This window comes from Drosophila erecta, unplaced genomic scaffold, assembly GCF_003286155.1.
Source record: "Drosophila erecta strain 14021-0224.00,06,07 unplaced genomic scaffold, DereRS2 tig00000021-arrow-pilon, whole genome shotgun sequence".
NCBI classification, from domain to species: domain Eukaryota; kingdom Metazoa; phylum Arthropoda; class Insecta; order Diptera; family Drosophilidae; genus Drosophila; species Drosophila erecta.
The window spans coordinates 14,980,746-15,002,832 of NW_020825198.1; the positions used below are offsets into that span (position 1 = coordinate 14,980,746).

General features: G+C 42.4%; 5 protein-coding genes and 1 long non-coding RNA gene across 12 annotated transcripts; 2 read left to right on the plus strand and 4 right to left on the minus strand.

The window, feature by feature from the left end:
* Positions 1–3: 3 nt before the first annotated feature.
* LOC6545743 (homeobox protein B-H2) lies at positions 4–10,092 on the minus strand. 2 transcript variants are annotated; one of them, XM_001972714.2, is made up of 7 exons: positions 9,972–10,092; positions 9,052–9,475; positions 6,108–6,573; positions 5,650–5,985; positions 5,355–5,492; positions 3,333–3,808; positions 4–1,826 (listed from the first exon to the last, which is right to left on the minus strand). In XM_001972714.2, exon 7 carries the CDS (start codon positions 1,746–1,748, stop codon positions 765–767), a length of 984 nt encoding a protein of 327 aa, XP_001972750.1. In that variant the 5' UTR covers positions 1,749–1,826; positions 3,333–3,808; positions 5,355–5,492; positions 5,650–5,985; positions 6,108–6,573; positions 9,052–9,475; positions 9,972–10,092; the 3' UTR covers positions 4–764. The 2 variants fall into 2 exon arrangements, with proteins under 2 accessions (XP_001972750.1, XP_015013121.1); XM_015157635.1 differs by having other exon boundaries at positions 4,730–5,492.
* On the minus strand, positions 863–10,110 carry LOC6545744 (transcription factor GAGA). 5 transcript variants are annotated; one of them, XM_026978032.1, is made up of 7 exons: positions 9,972–10,092; positions 9,052–9,475; positions 6,108–6,573; positions 5,650–5,985; positions 5,355–5,492; positions 3,333–3,808; positions 863–1,826 (listed from the first exon to the last, which is right to left on the minus strand). In XM_026978032.1, exons 2-7 carry the CDS (start codon positions 9,241–9,243, stop codon positions 1,764–1,766), a joined length of 1,671 nt encoding a protein of 556 aa, XP_026833833.1. In that variant the 5' UTR covers positions 9,244–9,475; positions 9,972–10,092; the 3' UTR covers positions 863–1,763. The 5 variants fall into 5 exon arrangements, with proteins under 5 accessions (XP_026833833.1, XP_026833832.1, XP_015013117.1 ...); XM_026978031.1 differs by lacking the exon at positions 9,972–10,092 and having other exon boundaries at positions 5,232–5,492; positions 9,052–9,481; XM_015157631.2 differs by lacking the exon at positions 863–1,826 and having other exon boundaries at positions 2,327–3,808; positions 5,232–5,492.
* On the plus strand, positions 7,562–8,342 carry LOC113563964. Its single transcript, XR_003407736.1, has 2 exons — positions 7,562–7,948; positions 8,050–8,342. It is a non-coding gene; the product is annotated as an uncharacterized LOC113563964 (long non-coding RNA).
* LOC6545745 (tRNA-splicing endonuclease subunit Sen34) lies at positions 9,254–14,216 on the minus strand. Its single transcript, XM_001972716.3, has 6 exons — positions 14,059–14,216; positions 13,915–14,001; positions 13,515–13,775; positions 13,199–13,306; positions 12,809–13,143; positions 9,254–9,475 (listed from the first exon to the last, which is right to left on the minus strand). Exons 1-5 carry the CDS (start codon positions 14,105–14,107, stop codon positions 12,821–12,823), a joined length of 828 nt encoding a protein of 275 aa, XP_001972752.1. The 5' UTR covers positions 14,108–14,216; the 3' UTR covers positions 9,254–9,475; positions 12,809–12,820.
* Positions 14,217–14,629: 413 nt separating this feature from the next.
* Positions 14,630–20,471, plus strand: LOC6545746 (alpha-1,3-mannosyl-glycoprotein 4-beta-N-acetylglucosaminyltransferase A). 2 transcript variants are annotated; one of them, XM_015158497.2, is made up of 4 exons: positions 14,630–15,045; positions 15,826–15,887; positions 15,975–16,033; positions 16,516–20,471. In XM_015158497.2, exon 4 carries the CDS (start codon positions 16,697–16,699, stop codon positions 18,461–18,463), a length of 1,767 nt encoding a protein of 588 aa, XP_015013983.1. In that variant the 5' UTR covers positions 14,630–15,045; positions 15,826–15,887; positions 15,975–16,033; positions 16,516–16,696; the 3' UTR covers positions 18,464–20,471. The 2 variants fall into 2 exon arrangements, with proteins under 2 accessions (XP_015013983.1, XP_026833117.1); XM_026977316.1 differs by lacking the exons at positions 15,826–15,887; positions 15,975–16,033.
* Positions 20,472–20,534: 63 nt separating this feature from the next.
* On the minus strand, positions 20,535–22,069 carry LOC6544749 (alpha-1,3-mannosyl-glycoprotein 4-beta-N-acetylglucosaminyltransferase B). The gene has a single exon (XM_001972718.3). The coding sequence runs from the start codon at positions 22,065–22,067 to the stop codon at positions 20,535–20,537; it is 1,533 nt and encodes a 510-aa protein (XP_001972754.1). The 5' UTR covers positions 22,068–22,069.
* Positions 22,070–22,087: the final 18 nt, after the last annotated feature.

The following is a 22,087-nucleotide window of genomic DNA, read 5'->3' on the forward strand; positions in this document are numbered from 1 at the left end:
CTCATTTTTCTTTCAGTACACAATCCGGCTCACTTTATTGCCTTGGCCCCAAATACTGGGTTGCATGAATATGTTTCTCCTCAAGAACAGACACTTGTCGGTCTATTCCAAATGTAATCCAAAGGGGCCTCGTTATCAAACAGTTTTCAAACAATCGGAGTTGAATTGATCCATACATACATGCGTATTACATATGTGCGAAGTTTGTTTCTCTACGTTGAAGTGTATATATCATACAATTGATTACGATTGTTTGTTTTGATCTTTAACTGACAATAACTTATAGAATATATCGTCAAAGGTTATTTAATATCCGCATTTTTCTCAACTAGCATGTATTTAGAAGCGGTATTTGTATAGTACAAAAATAATCTTTATTAACTCGTAATTAATTGAATTTTTACTTCAATATGTTACTTTAAGATTAATACTTTCATTGGAAAATATTTTTCTACTTGTCCGAAAATTATATACAAATTGAAACATGGTGTTCTAAAAGGTCCACATTACTAAGGTTATTAATTAGGTTGTATTTATGTACACTATCTGGTATTGGCATTCCTCAAAATGTGTGCAATTGAAACAGGTGATTATATATAGAAAGTTAAGTGGAATAAAAACCTAGGATACAGATACATTTTTTAAAAAAATTTCAAATTAAAGCTTTGTCAAATTCGATTCTCCTGCTGCACACATTTTGGGTGTTCCAAAATTGTATGTAGAGTGGCTAAAACTTATATCCCTATGGCTTAGCACTACTTCTTCTACTGAAGATACACCTCTTGGACAACTTCATGATGTGGCTGCTGTTGCTGCAGATCCTCTTGCATTTGCAACTGCTGATGCTGCTCCTCGATCGCTCCGCTATCATCGTATTCGATCAACTGATCATCCTCCGTCTGTTGGTGATGGTCTATGATTATGTGCTCTTGATCCAACTGATGGTGGTCCACCAACTGGTGCTCTTGGTGATACTCATGTTGCTGTTGCTGCTGCTGCTGATGCTGCTGCTGCTGCTGACTGTGGTGATGATGTGGATGATGGGTAAACACCAGTGGCGGTGGCGACGTTGATGTAGCCAAGTGCTCATGGATCGCTGACGTGCCACTTGGGGTCGATGATGTGTTGGCGGCGTTTGTGCTCTGATGATAGGCTGTGGCTTGCTGATTTCGAACAATATGACCGGCGGCAGTGACACTGGTCACGCTAGCGCGCTGATTTGTGCGCGTCAAGGTGACTGTCACCTCGGAGCCCAGTCCGGCAAACGAAACAGCTGGCGTGGATGGTGGCGAGGAGGATGAAGCTCCTGCTCCTCCGCCACCAGATGATGATGATGATGATGTTGCTGCTGCTGCTGCTGCCGCCGAGGCTCTGGCCTGGAGTATCTTACGGGTGGGCAATTGAGAAGTACTCTGAGTGGATGCGGTGGCTGATGCTCCCGATTGTGGCACATAGTTGATAAGCAGGACACGTTCGCCGCTGGTCGTCTGCGCCGCATGACCGCGCAGTATGCGACGCTGCAGTGTGGATGTGGTTCCTGCTCCAGTTCCAGTTCCAGTCGATGATGTCGATGTTGCTGGCGTGATGCTTCTGCTGTTGCTGCTGCTGCTCAATTGAGTTGCTGCTGCCGTGCCGCAGTTGTTGCTGCTGTTGTTGTGGCTCGCGCTGCTGTTGTTATGCTGCTGCTGCTGCTGCCCGCTCCCGCCTCCTCCACCTTCTCCTCCTCCTCCTCCAGGGCCGCTGGACATATCGTTGGATCATCATTACGTATTGTTACCGCCTTTCAAAATGAAAACCTTCTTTACCAAAATGTTCTTGTTGTTGCCCTGTTTTTTTTTATGATTTTGATTGTTGGCGGATGCATGAATGATTAGTTTTTACACACAGATGTATTGAATTGGATTGGTTAGATGGCGTTTAGTTGTTATTAACGTGGCAGCGAGAAAGAGAAGAAGACAAGATAAAAACGATTGGTTAATGATTGCTCATGTGTTGCAAAATGGTGTAAACTGCTGTGGAAAATGCATGTGGTGTGGATGAGTTTTCGTTGGTGCTGTGTAAGTGTCATTAGTCACTAATCGATGCTTCATTAGGTTGCAGTCTTTATTTTTTAGGTCAACCGTCTTGCAATCAGGAAAAGCGAAAATCTATTATACAAGAAATATTAAAAATGTCCATTCATGCAAATAATTACAAGAAATACTTAAACAAATGTTAGACTAGGTAGATAAAGCAATTATGAATTAATTAATATTAAAATTAAATTAAAAAGGACCATCACCGAAAAGGAGAAAACAAGAGAAAATACTAAGAATAATTTTGTTTAAAAAGGTTTTGTTTTATTAAACTTATTTTTTGTAAATTGTTTTAAATAAAATTAGATTTTATTTAAGTATGTAAGAAGACTAACAATAATTCGACCAGTTGAGCTAGATGAAATATACCCTTTCGTTCAAATTTATATAATTAAATCATAATTCCCAGGAATGTATTTCATCTACCTAAACTACTACAACGGTTCTAAATTTTAAGAAAAATTTGCAACTATTAAAATTAAGAAATATACATATAAAATTGGTTCAATTTAAACATACAGCGCCTAATTCTTAAACAAAAACGAAAGAAGAGATATCGAATTGATTACTTGAGTGGTTGTTGGTGGGCAGACACAGAATCAGGTTTTTGGAAACCATCTTGAGCGAACTCTCTTTTGATCAGATCAAGAACTTTTGAGCTGCTTAAGTAAATCCTCGTACATCAAGGATTGTATACTAAGTAATTAATTCATATTTTTTAAATCAAGGAGCAATCGCTCAAGGCCAAAATCTAACCGTGAGCAAGGGATCCTTGTTGGATTAAGGTGTTTACTGATCTGCAGGACTTCAAAGTGACTAGAGGTCCTCTAGCATTGGGACATTTGGAACACCATACAAAATGATAATATTTATAAAGTATGTAAAATATGCAAGTAATTTCCAATAACCATAGAGCACTTTAGCGTTTATCTAGCAACAAAATAATTTGTAGGGGGCAAATCAACATTTAAAGTCATAAAATTGTACAACAAAATGGTAAACAACTAAATATGCCTTTCGGGCTTTCTAAAACTAATTTAGAATTCGTCTACGCATTCCGCAAAGAGAATATTTAAAGCGTTTAGCAAAAACCCAAATTAATATTTGTATAGAATAGTACAAGGTGGATCTAAGACTTCGGTCCGATCAGAGCGTCTGTTGTGTTTGCTGTTGCTGCTGTTGTTGCTGCTGCTGTTGCTGCTGCTGTTGTTGTTGCTGTTGCTGCTGCTGTTGTTGTTGAAAGTCAGTCATATTCACCTGATTCAAATTGCCGATGATCTGATGGCCCTGCAGCGTCTGCACCTGAGCAATCGAAAGCGGAGCTCCACTCTCGCTGCCATCGGATTGAGCCACTAGTTGCTGCTGCTGTCCAGCCGCCTGTTGCTGTGCGGCAGCCGCCGCTTGAGCACTCGTCGTGGCCGTGGTAATGTTGCCCGACGAGTCTATGATTTGGTGATGTTGCAGCTGTTGCTGCTGCTGCTGGACTTGCTGCTGCACTTGCTGCACCTGCTGTTGCACTTGTCCGCCCGCCGCACCGCTCACTGTCATTGCTTGCTGCTGTTGCTGCTGCTGCTGTTGCTGCTGCTGCTGGGCATCCGGATCCTTTTTGACCTGCACACCCTGCAAGGTGTGCAGGGACTGAACCGTCTGGACCTGTGGCACACTGCCACTGGAGCTCAGTGCTCCACTGCCCGAACCGCTGGATCCGCTGCTAGACTTCTTGCCACTGATTACTGCAAGGAAGGAATGAGTTGCTGGTGAGAAGACTGCCGCTGGAGTGAGCCGATGTATACAGGGGGATAGTAGGAGTAGTACAGAGCGAGAGGACGACACTACAGCAACATCGCTGGCCCAATAGAGAAACAACGCGGATTTCTAGGACATGAAGATGTGTGAATAGTGTAGATGAAAGGTGTTAAAAAAACGATCAAAAAACGCAAGACAAAACAAATGTTAATATAGGTTAAAATCAATATGAACAATATATAAATTGGAGTCAAAAGATCTAGTGAAACATTGTTCAAAGCAATGATAAATAATAAAACAAAAGTGTAGTTATATAAAGGCACAATAACAACGTAACAAAATTCAACGTACAATTCATGACATTTAAATACGATTATCAGCCAGGATGTAAATTCTAAATCCGCAAGATGTGCTCCAATGACTTAAAGCTTCAAGCAACTCTTCCAGAAGAATTGCGAAACATTACAAAGATCAGTACGAAGTTAGTAGGTTTGGAAATCGACCAACAGTATTTTCTTGCAACTAAGAGAAACAATAATAATAAACAGCCAATTGCAGTAAATTAAAGTCCGTGCCACAGGCAGAGATTAATTTTTTGTTGTTTTTGTTATATAAAAAAATATATAATATTTTATTAATTAAACAATTTGTAATATAATATTTAAAATAGAGAAACTTAAACCGATTGCGATCCTCGATTGTAATTGTACATTTAATTTTTACAACAATTATTTGCGACACTAATTAGATTATTTAAGTAAGTTAATCGAGTATTCTTTACGTGGAGACATACGGAATTCTCTCTTTTTCGTTTTCTCTGTGGTGCAATATGCAAGAAAATACTGCATAAGAAAATGTTATATGTTAAGAAGCGCAATTTTGAAAAGTTATGCAAATTATAAACTTACGCAGCAATTAATTATGAAAAAATTAAAAATGATACAGGAAATGAACACAAATCCTTCGATCAGATCACGGGGAATTTGTTTGCTGATTGTTATTTACAAAACGTTTTCGTGAGTGTTATGCAAGGTGTTTGTTTTTTTTTCTGGTTTTGGAAATGTGGATGATGGTGTCGTTGGTGCGTTGGAATGATTGAAGGCTCGGCTGGAGGTGGCTACTGCGGCTGCGGCTGTTGCTGCTGCGGCATGAAGACCTGATCGCCCACAATGTGTATGACGTTCTGCATGCCCTGCTGTTGTGCCTGCTGCTGCTGCTGCCCAGTGCCGCCCCCGCCGCCGCCCTCGTGTTTGATGTATGCCTGTCCACCACCCGCTAATGTCGCCGCTGTCAAGTGCTGCTGGTGTTGCTGCTGCAGTTGCTGCTGCTGGGGCAGCACACTTTGGGCCAGGATGGCCGGCGCCCCCGCGGCCTGCGGTGCATTCGATATCACTCTCGTTGGCGTCGTACCGGATGATTGTCCTCCTGCTGATCCTGCTCCGCCTGGTCCATCACTGCCCACTGTGTTGTCGCCCTCTGCCGTGGTGTTCAGCTCCATGCTGGAGTCTAGGGTTGTATCGTTACCGGACTTACTTTTCTTCTCCTTCTTCACGCCGGGTTTGGCAAAGTGCCGCAGCTCGAGATGGCGCCGCAGGTTCCTGGATTGACGAATGACAGCATAGCAAATGGGGCAAGTAGCGGGTTGTTCAGATTGTGATCGCGAACGTGGTTCTGAAAACGGAAAAAGAGCGTTCTTTAGTACTAAGACCACGTTATGGGATGATAAATTGACGGTATTCACGGGCTCTAGCAAAGAGCATTCTTCTCAAAACCCAAAAATATACTTCTAATTAGTTATTCTAGTGCATACACCAAAATTAAAACTCACTATCTGATCCGGGCGGATGTTTAGCTCGTTTAGCCTTTGGAGTGCTTAAGCCGCCGGTTGTATTGCCGCCAGATGAGCCAGTTGCTCCTTGTGCCGTTGTTATTTCGCCAGTTGCCGCATTGGCCGACGTTACCGGTATCATGTTGTTGGGGTCCATGGTCACAATCGTCTCTACCTTTTGTCCTTCGCTCTTGATGATCGGTGTGGATGTTAGCAGTTGGCCCTCGGCTCCATTTTCGCCAAGCACTTGTTGCACGGATCCAGAGCCGTGTGAAGAGGTCGGTGTGCCCATGATCGTTTCCATTCCTTCAACTTTGCTTATTTTCGGTGCCGTAGCTGCACAAGAAGGAAATTGATGTTATTATTCGGGTCGTTTCTAATGCTTACTTAATACGTTGAGAGTTTATTAAAAATGAATCAAGGGTTTAATTAAAAAAAAACATGAGGGTTTAACTTACGTGACATTTTCTTTGCGCGTGGTTTGCGTTTGCGTGCCGGGAGAAAAGACTGAATCACTGCCTGGTCGTGTTTAGCCGCGTCGGTGGTCACAATTGTCTGCTGTTGTCCTGCTGCGTTGGTCTGGGTCGTTGCCTGGAGAATCTGGCCCTGGTGATGGATGTCCTCCACCACCTGGGCATGAACCGTTTGCTGTGGGGCCGTGGCGATCGTCGCAATCAGTTGGTCCTGGTCGTGATGTTGCGGAATCATGTGCTGCAGTTGTATCGAGTGCGTGGTGTAATCGTCCTTGGTCACCGTCTGCGGGGCCAGTCCCTGGATGTTTAGGCACTGGGCAGCCTGCAGTAGCGACGGCAGCTGGGCGTGATCCACGCTCACCTCTCCGCGGTACACAAACTCCAGCAGCGCCTCCAGATCGTTCGCATTGACGCCAGCCAACATCACCACTGGATGCTTGCATGGTGTGTTCTGTAAAAATCAGGAAAATCAGATAAGTAAGAAGGGTGTGACTTGTTGATATATTATCAGGTAACTAAAAAACGATATTAGTATTATTTAGTATACCTAGAGTGCTGGAGGCTTTCTTGATTTCAGTTGGTATATAGTAACTATTTTTTCTCTTTCGCATAAAATTATGTCCGATAGCCAAAACCGGTTTCTAGTAAAATTTATATATATGTGCTAAATGAAAACTACAAATCTTATATAACTACGTTATATCATAGTCGCAGTTTAAAATTCCATTTCTTGTAGGGAACGTGTTTAATACTTCTCCATAGGAAAAAAAACGTTTTGCCACTAGTTATGAGGTTCTTCAGTATACTTTTCCCTTGGCTTAAACTTCATCGTAGAGAGTTCTGTTTGTTTTGAAATCGTCTCACATTTTTGGCGTGAATTGAGAGGCCTGTTCGTCCGTCCGCCAAACCAAATAAAAACAATAACAAAAACAGTCGGACGGAGATGGAAATAATGGAAACTCGCGGTGCGACGCGCTCACTCTCCTCCGCTCACGCACACAGTGACACAGACAAAAGACAACCGGCTTTTACTTTTGCGCGCTCTGCACATTCTGCTGCAGGATTTTGAGGAGATTTCGAGATGCTGAAAAAGAAAACAGAGCAGCGCTTAAAGAAAGAGCGCTTACCAGTTCTTCCGCTCCCTCTCCGGACATTTAATTAGCTAGCACTACTCAGAAAACAAACCCTCTCCCTTTGCCACCTCCCTTACCAACACCATCCCCTCATCCAATGCCAATCTCTTCAAATGACACTTCCCCTCACACTCCCATTCGCGCTCTTTGAACTCTGCCACCACCAACTAAATCCAAAGTCTCGCTCATCGATTTTTCAGAGTTGCATTCCATTTGCTGTGGGAGCAAGGGAGCAAGAGCGACAAAGAGCGACCGCCATGTGTTTTTGCGTGCGTGTGTGAGTGTAACGAGATCAGTACATCTTGTACATTTCGGACTCTTGCAGAGTTCACAGCCGCATTTGGTTCCGTTCTTTTTGTTTTTTTCTTTTTTCTTTTGACATTTCCCCAACGGCGGCTCTGAGCGGCGTTTTTAAAAATTACGCTCTGTTTACTTTTTTCACGGCCCAGGAAAGGAGAGGAGAGATGAGGAGCGCTGAGAATAAGGGGGAGCGGAGCGTAGAGTAGCCGCTGCCGGCGTCGCATCAGGTGTTTTCATTTCGCTGGCCGCCCTCTGTTTTGGTCAGTATTTCCATTACGATAGGGCCACGCATTGAAGACGGTCTGATTTTCATATGTACTTTAGCGCACATTTTGCACAATCGATAGAGTGGCGGAAAAGCGCCAAAGTTAAAGTGCAAATGCAAATGAGTGGGTAAGAAGTACAGTATCGCAAAGCAACTCACGAAAAAAGGGAAAAATAGCAAGCTCCATTTAAAAGTGCGCCCTTCTAATATGAAATGCATAAATTTCTAGGAATACGGGTCGGATTCGATAAGAGCGAAGTGGTTCTATTCAATGCCCCATACAGGCTTGCTAATCTTAAGTACAATCTGGACCTGGACACTATATTATAAATTTAAATAGAGATTAAATGGAGTAGATAAGTCTATCAATGTTCAGGAACTTTTAATTGAATAAAGTTTTCTGTCTGCCTTAATTTGGAAATATAAAATAACACTTTACAGGTACCACGAACTGTAAGCTCTTGCTTAGATAATAATTAAAAGGAAAGAAAATTAAATTAAAACTTTAAATTAATACAAATGAAATTTATAATATATTTTTATCTGTATCCATATCCCCAATATTTCAAGTTCCCCCCTAGCCAGTGCCAACTGTACAGTTCTGCCTGTGAAAAAAGAGGTCGCGCTCGTGTGCACCCAACAACAACAGCAAGAACCAAAAGGCAAGACGAAAGCTCCAACCAACCAACAACTACAACAGTTGCCGCGCTGCTTTTTGGCGCTCTCGTTTGCGCTCGCTCTAACACATGCGAACTGAAAGTTGGCGCAGCAGCTTTCGGCTCTCCCCTCTCTGGTCCACCCCTGGGGGGCGGGGGGGTTAAACCACTTTTCTTTCAGGCGAACCAACTGGTTCTCTCGCTCTCTCCCTCTCTGTCTGCGCTCTGTCTCTACGTCTCACTCTCTCGTTCTCCGGTGAACTTTGCAACAAGAAAAAGCTGATAAGCAAGATGGGTGGCGGGAATGCGGGGGGCGGAGCCACTCATTCAACTCAATTGACAGTGGAAAACTTGTACAAAAATCTCTAGACAACTTTTGGAGCGGAGCGTGAATCTGCGTTATTTATACATATGTATGTATTTGCGTGTGAGTGTCAGTTTCTCTGCGCTCCACACATTAACCTATTTCTGCGATTGGATTTCTCTGTTTACAAACTGTACGCCACGTTTGAGGTTATGTACAAGCTCTCTTATTGAAAGGTGTTTTGGGCAGTGTTTCCGAACCGAGCACTCACCTTTAGCAAGTCCAGCAGAAAGGGGGAGGCGGCGCAGAGGACTATCTTGTGGGCGGGAAAACTCCGCCCGCCGGCGGCCAACGTGCAATCGACGAGGTCGCCATGGCAGCGCAACAATTGGATTGCCGATACGAGGCTGGTGCCGTAATCGCCCCAGGTGAGCGAATACAGCGAATTCATTGGCAGCGACATCAAAGCGGTCGCGTCCAAATCCAACAATTGTTGTTCCTCCCCAGCGTTGCTAGCGTATTCGCTGCTATTTGTCTCCAACACGACGATTTAATGTTAAACGGTTACGGGGAAAATTCTCTTCAAGTTGGGATTTTTCGCGAAAATCCCCTTTCTACTCCTCCTCCACAACGCCACTGCTTTTTCAACTCCCTTCGCTCTTCTTCTTGCTGCTTGGCGCGCTGCTTTCTCGAAACTGAAATGAAAAATAGAAAAGAAAAAAGAGTACACAAGTTAGTATTAGCTCTCTCTCTCTCTCTCGCTCTCACTCTCCCGCTCTCGCGCGCTCTGAGTGCGAGAGCGAGACAACGCATGTGTGTAGGCTGCTCACAGGAATTTTGTTGTTGGAGGAGACTTTTTCACAAGGGGACTGACTACTAGTATAAAATTGATGTTTCAAAATTCGTTGCTGCCCACAAAAATCACACAAAAATAGCGCGCCACATTTAAAAACGCCAACAGCACACACACGAGCACGAAATCAGACGGACAGACAGCAGACACAATCACATTTTTTAATACACAGTACAGTCAAGCCATGAGACACGCATTTAATTTTTTTTTTTTGTCACTCAGTTATTTTGTGCGTTTTATAATCGTGTGTCTCTTGATTTTGTTATTGTTTTCCCGCTCACGGAGCGCACTTTTTTTGTTTGTTGGTTTGGTTTTGGTTTGTGAAATTATCTTCTCACCGGAGCGCAAAAGAAAATTTCAGTGGCTGTGGGTGATTTTGTGCCTTCTCTTTCTCTTGCCCGTACGCTTTTTTCTCCTGCTTGTTTGTCCGCTCGCCAACGTTGGATAACTCGAACTGAGACAGAGCAAATGGTTTCGATCGAATTTCGCTGCTCCGGCGCTGCCAGCGCGGCCAGTTTTTCAGTTCTCTACTCGGGGGAGAAAATGTGTAATTTCTGTGCTGTTAGTGGTGGTTGTTTTGGGTGGTGGTGTGCGTGCGCGCCTGTATCTGTGTACCTATGAGAGAAGTGCCTTTGAAGTACAGTTGTCGAGCGGGAGCGGCATTGCCAGATGTAGCGCAGGAAGAGTATTTTTAGGCAGGAGAGGAGAGCAAGACGGTAAGATAAAAAAAACGTCGGCAAGATAGTAAACAAAACTATAAAAGGTGGTAAATATTGAATGATGGAAATATTCTGGGCCGACATCACGGACGAAAAACACATGTGGCCGGCCGACCGGCCGGATGGAATAGTGCGCGATAAGAAGAGGGTCAACGGGATCCAGAGGTTCCGATACCATAACTATCGGATCCGGGATCAATATTTCTTCCAGCTTATTATGATTATAATATTATGCAATATATTATTATATATTCCATTTAGAAATATTTAACGTTTGCAAATTATTCTAGCAATTGTATTAAAAATACATTCGTTTTTTTTTTTTTTTGTTTTAGTACATTATTAGCTATTGTTAAAGCGATAGGCAGATTTTCTTGGTGCGAGTCCTTAATCAAGCAATTTATTATGAATGATCACCAAGATTCAAAAGGTTATTGGGTTTTCTGTTTATGAATGCAATCTTCCATTTTTCTTGGAACAAGTGTCCTTCCTATTTAGGGATCAAAAGGCTTCGAAGAAGTTTAAAGTACGGATTAAAATAGCTATGTATGTATGCCTAATAATTGGTATTTGGAACTGGATGAATAATTAATTTGATCCAAGCTTGCAAATTCATCTTGGATTTCTCTTTGGTTCCAAAATATCAACAGATCCTGTGAAAGTAATAATAACCACTGGTAGAAAAGCCGGCTCGCTCTTACGCTCTACATTCTCTTTCCTCTGTATCTCTCCTCTCTCCTTGCCAATCCAATCCAATCACCTGTTACTTTTGACACATCTCAGAGACCGAGACCCTACAGGGTAAAAACATAAAGTCAGTCTCATTCTCGTATGCAGATCAAGTCCAGCTTAAGAGCGGAGAGACTCCGCGATAGGGAAGTTAGTCGAATTCGGAAACGAAGGAGAGTGGCACTTCTAGTCAACGCTCAGAGAAGAAAGTAATATAAAGTGAGCGAGTGGCCAAATATTTAAGATTACAATTTTCTCTGTTTTGATGCTGCTGGGCAGGGGGAGGGGGCCATGAGAAATGCCGTTCGAAAGGCCCCTTTAAAGTTCCAATCGGCGTTAAAGCAGTGAGCACGTTTCATGTTTCTCAGCTGGCAATACCGACCAACGGAGCATGATGTGAGAGGGAGAGCGAGTGTGCAAGGCGGGGGGTGGTGGTGGTGGGTGAGTAGGCAGAGTGGTAGTGTTGGTTGTGGAGGGGACGGGGATAGAGGTGGAGGAATGAGTGCGAACTAAACACAGTGGGATACAATAGATACATAAAAGTGGTATGAATAGAAATACATAGCTACATTTTTAAATAAAATGTATAACTTATTTTTGTGAACAAATTGTATAAGCGTTTTGTGCAAACCATTTAAAGTTTTGTTGTTTATAACAATTAAAAAAATATATGAAAACTTAAACGAAAGGAAGCAGTTGTCCCACTGTGCGCCAACCCGACTGTATGAAATTCGAACGGCACGGCACGACTTTTGCCTGGCCTTCCCCACCGCGCCTTATCGCGTTGTTTCTATTTAAAAAAAAACTGAATATACTTGAAACGAACGCAAAACATGAAGAATTCAGCACAAATTTGTTGAAAACAAATACACAGTTGTATGCGACTTATTTGCCTATCGCCGTTTGCCTATATACATATGTATGCATGTGTGCTCTGGCGTTTGATGGGGGCCATCGAATTATAACCTCATTTTGCGTGGCTAATTAATTTAACAAAATGTAATGAGAAACGACGAATGACTCCCGCCCAAAAACCACAACAATGGACCCTGGACGGAGTGGCGAGCAAACATCTCGAGTTGGATGTCGTGGTCATAATAAACCGATTTACCATGTGCACTGTGTACAATTTCCAACTGTGAGTGGGAGAAACCGTTTCTGGCGCTGCTCCTGCCGCTCAGAGCGAGACGGAGAAACGTGGAGAGGCCAGCAGCAAGGAGGGGAGGGGCGGCGTGCAAATGGGGGCGGAGCGGGAGCGTAATGTCTCCGGCATTGTATCCAATTTCCACTGAAAAATAAACCCAATTCAGCGCCAAAAACAAAACCCATGCTCACGGAAAGCCCACTCTCTCCCGCTCAGTCTTGAAAAAAAAGTAGATTTTTTGGAGCCAAAATAAATACACTGGCCGAATTTAGTTGTTCCCTTTTTAGCGTAACATCTTTTCAATGCGTCACTGGAGAATTCAAAAAAACCCACATAGACATATGAAACTAGCGTCTGGAAACCAAAGTATTAATCTACTTTTAAGAATTTCTTATTCCCTTAAATATTGGGTGTTATTTGAGTTATTTTGACTAAAGATAAGATAATAGACTGTTGCTTTCTTCATTGGCAATTAAATATTTTCGGCATGATTGTAGAAAAATGATGATAAATAAAGAAAATAATTTTTAAATTTATAGGAGCCAGTCTTTCTGTTTCAAGTTATTTTGCTAAATATACTTGCCTGTGGATGTTCTCATTTGCCAGGATTACACCATGCGACAGTTTCGTAATGGATTTCCTCGTCATTTTCCATCTTGTAGGCGAATATACAGCTTTTGTTGACAATCACCGATAGACGAACTTTGGCTATCAGTTCCAGGGGCTTAATTACAGGGGTCTCGTGCACAATAACAATATGGGAGGCGTGGTAGATCATGGGATCCCCGGGGTAAACCAGAAAGTCCGCTCCAAATGCATCGCCGGAAGTCACGTACTTCCCCCGCTTCCACAGCTCTTTGAAAACACGGTATTTCAGGGAATTGGTGCTCACAATGGGATTGGTAACTATTTGCGCAGCTGTTGGTTGTAGAATTGAAATAACTATCGAGAGATAATGGTTTAATATATCTACAGTGATCTGTGGGATGTTCACAAGGCACCTCCAGCAAGGCGTTTTGGCGATCGAATCTAAAATTCGCAGACATCTCCAATAGTACATCTTTGGCAGTCAGAGCGGCAGCTAAAAGTTAAAAAGTATTTTACAAATTTTTCTTTATGCACATTTTAAAAAATTAGATTTTAGTACGCAGCTTAGGCTCAGTTTAAAATTTGAGGAATAAGCTAATAAGCTAAAGTTATTCTGAGTTTTTGCGGAAAACCACAATTACTAAACGTACTATTCGTATATATGTAAATATGAAGATAATTTATGAGTAATGACATTTTACCCGTTTCATTTTTCCTCTGCTTTAGCAGCTTCTTGCGTTTTCCCGTCAGAATCTTATCTATGTATCGCTCAGTTTCCCGTAGTTTCTCCGTTTTCAGTGCTTCCTCCTGTCCCAATAATCGGGACTCAAAATCTGCCTTGCACTTCTCCACTTTCTCGGCTGTGGGTTTTGCTTTTAAGTCCATAGATTTATCAACTAACTTTGCTATATTCTCATCCAAAAGTAATTGGGTTTCAAATTTACTAAGTTCCACGGGTAGAGCTAAAAAAAAAATTTAAATAGGTTATCTTAAGGAGGGTTCGATCCCGCGGCTGTTGAATAATCTTATGTTCTAGTCATAGAAAGATATTGCTACATATATTTGTGTGCATTAAAAACCCTGTAGAAATGGATATCTTACTGGATTGATTGGGACTCCAGCCTTTTGTATTCGCTGTGCCCACTGGAGCACCCATTATGCGATATTTGCTACGCAGTTCCATGTAATCTGGGCAGTAGACGGATTTAGTTCAACTCTGATATTATTGGGCTTGAAGCCACTCACCATCCACATTGAAAACGAAGCCTGTACCATTTAGCAGAGTTAAATACATTTTTGCAAAAATCTTTTGTTGTTAAATGCGGCTAGAGATGGGTAAAGTCCAGGTACCTGTTGTTCATTTAACATATGTTAGCCTAAACCCATTTCAGAGATGCCATATTTCGTATATAACGGAAAATTTTGCTTAATTCTTTTAACGCCCTACACTTAATTATAAACTAGCTTGTTTAATTTTATATATTTGACGAAGTATACACATATACATACTTACACATAATGGAGCTATATATTGCTTCAATGAATTTAGAGTTTTTTAATTTATCAGATAGATTGGAATTTAAGAATCCAATGTCAAATTGTTGCTTACAATGAATACTTACTGCTTTCAATTTATAACGTACAACTCGTACTCTCTATTGTGAGAAAAATATTACGTTAGCTGCATGTTTATACCAATTGATTGCAGTTAATATTTAATAATCTACAATTAAATATTATATATAATAATAAAATGAATAATTAAATATTAAGAATGCGACACTGTTAACCATAACAGAATAGTGTGGCCATCTCAGCTGTCAGCGACTGTCTGGCATCCCTCCAACGCCGATAACGATTGTTTGGAGGCAGCCTGTTCTGTTGTTGTTTTTGGTCGGGGGCGTTGAAACTAATTCCCCGCTGTATTGTATATAACATTAAACAATAGCACAGCAAACGAGTGCTGCAATAATTTACATCACTTACATTTACATAACGCACTCGGCGGCCAATCGTAAATATGTAAAGACAACGAGAAACGCGTGCGAACGAAAACGAATGGCGAAAAAACGAAGAGCACTAAAAAAGGGAGAAAACTGCGAATTGGCTACAAGTAGCAGCGTACGAAATCCCCAGATGTATAAATAAAGTCCACTGCGTTCAATTTGTTCCTATTTAAGTGCTTATTAATTAGTTAATTCATCCATTCGCCCACTTGAGCTGCAAACAAGTGTGAGTAAATAAGGGTGTGCTTGTGCGTGGGTGCGAACTTTTCGCTGTTCCTGTTTATCTTTTTTTATATTTGTTTATTTTTGTTTACTTTCGCCTGCGTGCGCTAAACGAAGTGCGAAAATTTATGTCTGTTTGTAAATCTATATTGTTAATGTTCACACATTGTCGAGTAACGATCTTCGATATCGAATAACTGATACCCGGTGTGAAAACAAATATACTACCAACTATATACATTTTAAATAATAATATTAAAAGATTGGGAATTTTACCAATTTAATAGAATAATGAGTGATCGTGATCGTCTTGTTGATCGTGAATCATTCATTGTTTCCAGCTTATAAAAACTAAATACAGATTTTAATATTAAAAGATTGGGAATTTTACCAATTTAAAAGAATAATGAGTGGTCGTGATCGTCATGTTGATCGTGAATCATTCATTGCTTCCAGTTTAAAAAACTAAATACAGATTCGGAGTTATCTCAAAATTTTGTTTTAATTTCCGCTTAGCACGAGCCAAGTCCATGAATATTCTTCGCTATCAGTAGCAGCTTTAATAAAAAATATATAATATAAATTTAATGAGTAGCTTTGCCGAACGGCAAATTAAATAAACATATGTTTATTTAATGCTTTCATGCGCTATATTTAATTGAATTGGCTCGGGAAATCCTTGGTGAATAATAAGTAAATCCCGATGGGATTTTCGACCAGCCCAAAACAACCGTCCCGTTTAATGTACCCCACTATTGAGATGCCAATTTCCTCCCACTTTCAGACCCACCGATCGAACGTTTGGCGGCGAGGAGGAAGAAGATAGCTTTCCGGGCTCTTGGCCATGTAAGTTAAGTCTAGGTCTACTGCCTGCCAACGTCTCCAGTGCACAGTACATACATAACAATTATTATTATTCTAACTCACGGCCAGGTCATGTGGCGAGAATTGCGACAGCTGCCACCACCGACGACGTCGTTAATCCAACCCGGGTAAGGCAAAAGGCGGCTACAAAGAAGCGTTAAACGGTGCGACCTTCGGGACCCAACCCAACCCCCACGGGCCACCCCACGGCACTCTTCAAAAAAGCCAATAAAATTAGCAACTACACTGGGTTTCATAGAAGAAAGCACTCATGTGAAAACACAAGTCCCCCCTAAATATAGCAAACGTTTAGAACAGTTTTGATAGGGCAATCATATCAGAAAAGGTTTACTAAATAGGCAGTAAATTAAACATATTTCAATGTGAAGAAGGTCTGAAAAGATAGAATTGAACAAGCAGCAATTGGTTGTGAAATAATTTTTTAGCACCTTTTATATGAGGTCAATATATTTGTTTTCATTACATAGTCATTACATAGAATATTGAATGCATAAAGCTTAATTTTTGAAAGAATTCGATTTGAATTGAAAATGTATATTTTCCCCCATTTTTAGCCGTGTAAAAACTAAATGCCTTGCTTTTGTTGCAGCGCCTGCATTAGTCATAGGAGGAACGAGGATGACAGCCGGCCCAAGGGAACGCCACCAGCACAACGAACCAGCGACCGAGCCAGAACGAACAGCCAACCCAGAAGTGGAAGCAAAGCAGCCCCAAGGCAAACAGTTAGCTAATTAATACGACGGCAAGCGAAGGAATCCAGGGCAGAGCGAATGATGTTCAAGATTAGGCAGCGGAACTGCATGCTGATAGTGACGGTCCTGGTGCTGGCACCATGCATAGTGATCCTGATGGTGATGGGACCCGAGCTATCCACCGAACAGTCGCTGACGCAGCGCCTGGCCGAATGCCATATGCGACTGCAGTATTTGGAGTCCATGTACCGTGCCCGCCAGGAGGACGTGGCGCTGCTTTCCCAGTACCTGGGCCAGTTGCAGAGCGTCAATGTGACGGGAGCCAGTGCTCCACCGCCGCCGCCACCGCTGCCCGTGGTCAATCTGCTCGACGGACTGAGTCCTGAGGCCAGGCAGCTGCTGAGAAATGCCTCGCATATCAGTAAAGGTGGCAGTGCCAATGGTTCGATGGCCAGGAGCCAGAATATACGGTTACCGAATGCCTACCATTTCTTGCCGCATCTGCTGGACGATGCGGGCTCCCTGCGACCAGCATACTTGCAAAGCAAGGGCCGTTCGGATGTCAGCATTGTGCTGGGTGTGCCCACCGTGCGGAGGGAGAAGCAATCGTACCTCCTCGGAACCCTCCACAATCTCATCGAGAACATGAACGACGAGGAGCAAAACGAAACACTGATCATTGTCTACATAGGAGAAACAGATATGGAATCCGTGCAACTTATTGCCCGTCAAATCGAGGCCAGTTTCGATCAGCACGTGGAGAGTGGACTGATTGATATAATAGCACCTGCAGCTAGTTACTATCCAAATTTCGAAAGACTTCGCATCACACTGAATGATCCGTTGGAGCGCGTTAAATGGCGCAGTAAGCAGAATTTGGACTTTGCCTACCTGATGGCCTACGCCCATTCGAAGGGAACCTTTTACGTTCAGCTGGAGGACGATATACTGACCAAGCGACAGTTTATCACCACCATGAAGAAATTCGCCTTAATCAAGAGCGCATTGACGAAACCCGATCAACCAGAATGGTTTGTGCTAGACTTTTGCCAACTAGGCTTTATTGGCAAGATGTTCAAGAGTGCGGAGCTACCCTACCTGATCACCTATTTCCAAATGTTCTACAATGACAAGCCAGTGGACTGGCTACTTACGTATTTTATCGAGTCCAAGGTTTGTCGAACGGACAAGGATCAGAAGCACTGCAATGCGGAGAAGGCAAAATACTGGCAGCATTTTCGAAAATCCCTTTTCCAACACATTGGTACTAGTTCATCGCTGAAAGGAAAAGTTCAAAAGCTGAAGGACAAGCAGTTCGGCAGTAAGGTGCCCCAGTATTATGCCCATACACATAATCCACCGGCACTGGTGAAGTCCAACATTGCGCCCTATAAAAACTATCTGTTGCAGCGAGCGTACAGAGGAGAATCCTATTTCTGGGGCTTGCTGCCACAGCCTGGAGATCTGGTGCAGATTATATTTGAGCGGCCCACGCAGCTGAAGCACTACCTCTTCCGAAGCGGCAACTCGGAGCACCCGTCCGACAGGTTCTACAACACGACGGTGGAGCTCCTTCCGGCTGATACGCTGAGCGAAAACTCGTCCGTGTGGAGCAACTACAACACCACCACGGACGGCTATCTGGTGGTGGGTTCATTCGATAGCCTAGGCGTGGCCGAGGGCCTTTTGGATGCAAAGATTGGTGCTATCAAGGAGCTGCGCCTCCACGTCCACAGTGACAGCGAGAATTGGGCCCTACTCAGCGAGATCGAACTACAGGAATGGGGCAGCGATCCTAAGTCCGAGGACAATGCCGCAAAACCACGGTATGTGGGGGGTAGCTGATTGCTGCATCGCCATCGGCAGCGGCAGAATTGGGAGGAATAGGAGCAACAGGTCCTGCTTATCCCTGTCACCCACTCCAGTTAATGTCTATACTAATCCCCATCCACAATTTGTCTATATCTGTTGGGATTGTGTCGATTTCGCTGATACGCAGGTACTGTCGTGGGAGCAAAAAGTAATCTTAATGAAATTGCTTGAGAAACATTTAGCTGTAATTAAGATAACTTTTCAATTGTTGCCTTGAAGAATATTTTTTCCCATGGATAGGCAGCGTATCATAAAAATATGAAATTTTTTGATGAAGAATTCGTTTTGCTCCCAAGACATTGCCAGGGTTTTGGCATAGATGCGAGTCGATCTCTCCTAATAATTGTACATCTGTGTGTATATTTTTCGAATGACGCTTTTGCCCTCGATTATCTCAGTGTGTAAATAATCTCTCTCGCTCTGCTATAAGGCTATAGCTATAAGGCTCAAGTATGGCTGTAGACCAATTGTATTGCCACACATCCCCAGAACCAATTTGTTAGGGTTTCTTTAACTTAAGCGTTACAAGCCTCAGCAATATCATTGGTCTACAGTCTCCCAAAAGTCTTATTTAATCCCGCGCTGTCAGTATATTCTTCGCATAACCATATGGATTTGATATATGTATGTACTCCAAGTGCCCCTTCCATTTTTTCATGGTGGTATAATATAATATATTGGTATAGATTACGTGGATCAAGTTGTGGGCTATGTAACTAAGGCGATTTCTTGGTACTCCTATGTTGTTTGAATATTATCTTTTGGTTTTTTCTTAAGTTTTAAGTGTTAACCTCATTTTATTGGTAACCCAAACACACATTCCAGTTTATATCCTTTCCATTTCCTGAATCTCCAAGTGATCAAGAATCTCGAATCCGCTGAAATCTTATTGATCAAATACGAATTAAGAAATATTTACACTTTGTTGCACACTTAAGTTTAATCTGTACATTTGTTGAAAATATTCCCTTACTTTAATAATTTATCTTAATATTATGAATGCTTGTGTTAGTTTAATATAGCCACCTTCTTGAACATGAAGCCATAACTACATAAATAAATAATATGCATAAACATAAACATTGAACCATTAAATAACGAAACGATTTTTAGCATTGTTGCTTTTTTACTGTGATTTGTTAATAATTTGTGCATAACAATGACAAAATTATATACCTAAATTATATATACACGTAAATGTAAAACAAACCACTCTAATTAGCTATTGTAAAACGAAATTCCAAAAAAACAATCATTCATATGAAAACATTTTTTATATACATACGATCCATTTTATGATTGGTTTAACTAATTGGAAACGCCAAATTTTTTGATAGACTATGAAAAACTAAAAACAAGAATGACGATTGTTTAAACTTGGTTCCTGTTGAGTAACGAGAATTGCAACATATAGTGGCATATACATTTAAGACTTGGGTTCGATGCGGTGCATTGTGATGCATTTTTCACTTCCTAAAGCTTATCCAATTTCAATTCGTATGCCACTATATATAGAGTAACAGATATTGTAGACTGCTTTCGATAAACTGAACAATTGAAACGAATGTTTTGCATATACTTACATACTATTGCATAATTGTACGAACATAAATATATTTTTATATATTCCTGTGTTATGTGTGCGGCAACTAGCAACAATAATTTACAGCACCTCCCCGCGCTCTCCCCGAAACACTCATTTTGCCAAATTGCAACCAATTAGCAAGCAACAATAATAGTGGATAGTGATCAATCGGAATTAAATTAAATTAAATTAGCTGGCATTATAGGCTTTCCCTTCCATGAAAAGACAACACATAACGATCGTAGCTGAATTATTACAAATTACGAATTACCATTTTACAATACTCATAAGCCGTTGGGACAAAACTCAAAACTTAATCGAAATCAAACAAGAACAACAAATATGCGTGTAATGTGTGTATAAGCTTAATAAATAACTCAAGTATTTGAAATTGAACTTTCTAAAGTGCTTTTAATATTTGCATAGAGAATGGAACAGCCGTTGAAAGCAGCTTATTAACTACAATAAATCAGTAGTTAGCAACTGAAAAGGGATTAGAAGTAATACCGTTGTGGATCGTAGCTGGAGGCAACAGGATCCACTGGAAGCCCAAAGGAACCGACGGAACCAGGCGAGCCCCTCGGGCTCCTCCCTTATGTAGTAGTACATATATTTGAAGGGGAGCTCCGCTTTCTGATCTCCTACTGCAAACGGCTGGACGGTGTGACTCATGACGAATCCACACCGCCTTGTGGAGGAGCTGTTGGCCACCAGAGTGGGCGATCCCTTAACCAATTCAATATTGAACTCGGCCAGATTGTGGGCCGTTTCTCTGGCATTGCGGATGCGAATCTGCGTCTTCTTGAACTGATTGGTTATCAGATACTTCATCATCTTGGGCATCCGAGGCATGTAGATCCAGACGAAAGTTTCCCCCGCTTCCAGGTTGAGATTGTGCTTCAATAGCGAGTTCCGATGGGAGGCGACCAGGTTGAGAGGTTGCCGCAGATGCTGCATGCGCTGCTTTCCAATGTTCTGATTGAAGAAGCCATCCTGTTGATACTGCTCCTTCTCCGCCAACGACGACTGTGCACCCATATGCTGGAACTGGGATTGCGCGGAGCGAAGCAGCCTGGACTCGAAGTCCCGCTGACAGTCCGGATCGGACACGCTATCCCAGCGACAGCTCTGCAGGGTCACAAAGCTCTGGAGCAGCCAGTCAATGGGCTGGTCGCTGTAGAACAACCTTAGATAGGCCACGAACGAGCTGAGAACGGAGCTGCGAAAGAGCTTCCCTATGAAGCCCAGGTCACTGAAACTCATCACGATCCAATCGATCTGATGGGCCAGTCGAAAGCTGCCATGCAGCATCGCAAACTTCTGGATGTAGTCCAGGAAACCCACGTTCGCCATCACATCGTCCTCCAGCTGCAGGTAGTATAAGCCCCTGCTTTTGGCATAGGACATCAGGTATATGTAGTCCAGGTTCTGCTTGGTCCTCCACTGAACCCTCTGTAGATCATCGTTCAGAGTGAGGTGGAGTCTCGAGAAGTTGGGATAGTAATTCAGGGGCGGCGCAATGACATCGACGAGGCCAGCTCGCATATGCGTTGAATGATTCGCCTGCAGTTTCTGCACTATGAACTTGGCGAACTGCAGTTTAGTCTCGCCCACGAATATCACAATTAGAGAATAGTCGCGCTGCTCCGGAGTCATTCGACGGATCAGACAGTCCACGGTTTGGAGCACATAGTTCTTTTTGGGTCGCAGTACAGTGGGTACTCCAATCACGAACTTGACGCCAGTCCTTCCGCCGCCAAACCGATATCTGGGCTTTAATTCCGGATTAGTTACAATAGTCTCCCAGTTTCCATCATGATTGATGCTTTTGGCAAACATTCGTCCCACTTTGGTCTTGTTTTTCACTACTCTTGGTTCCACTGGCTCAATACTGGTGATATCCATGCCAAAATACAGCAGGGCACTCACCAGATAAGCCACTATTAAAAGGCCTGACAGGCAGTTCTTCCAGCGAAAGCTAATCACCTTCATGATTCGATGTAAGTTCGACA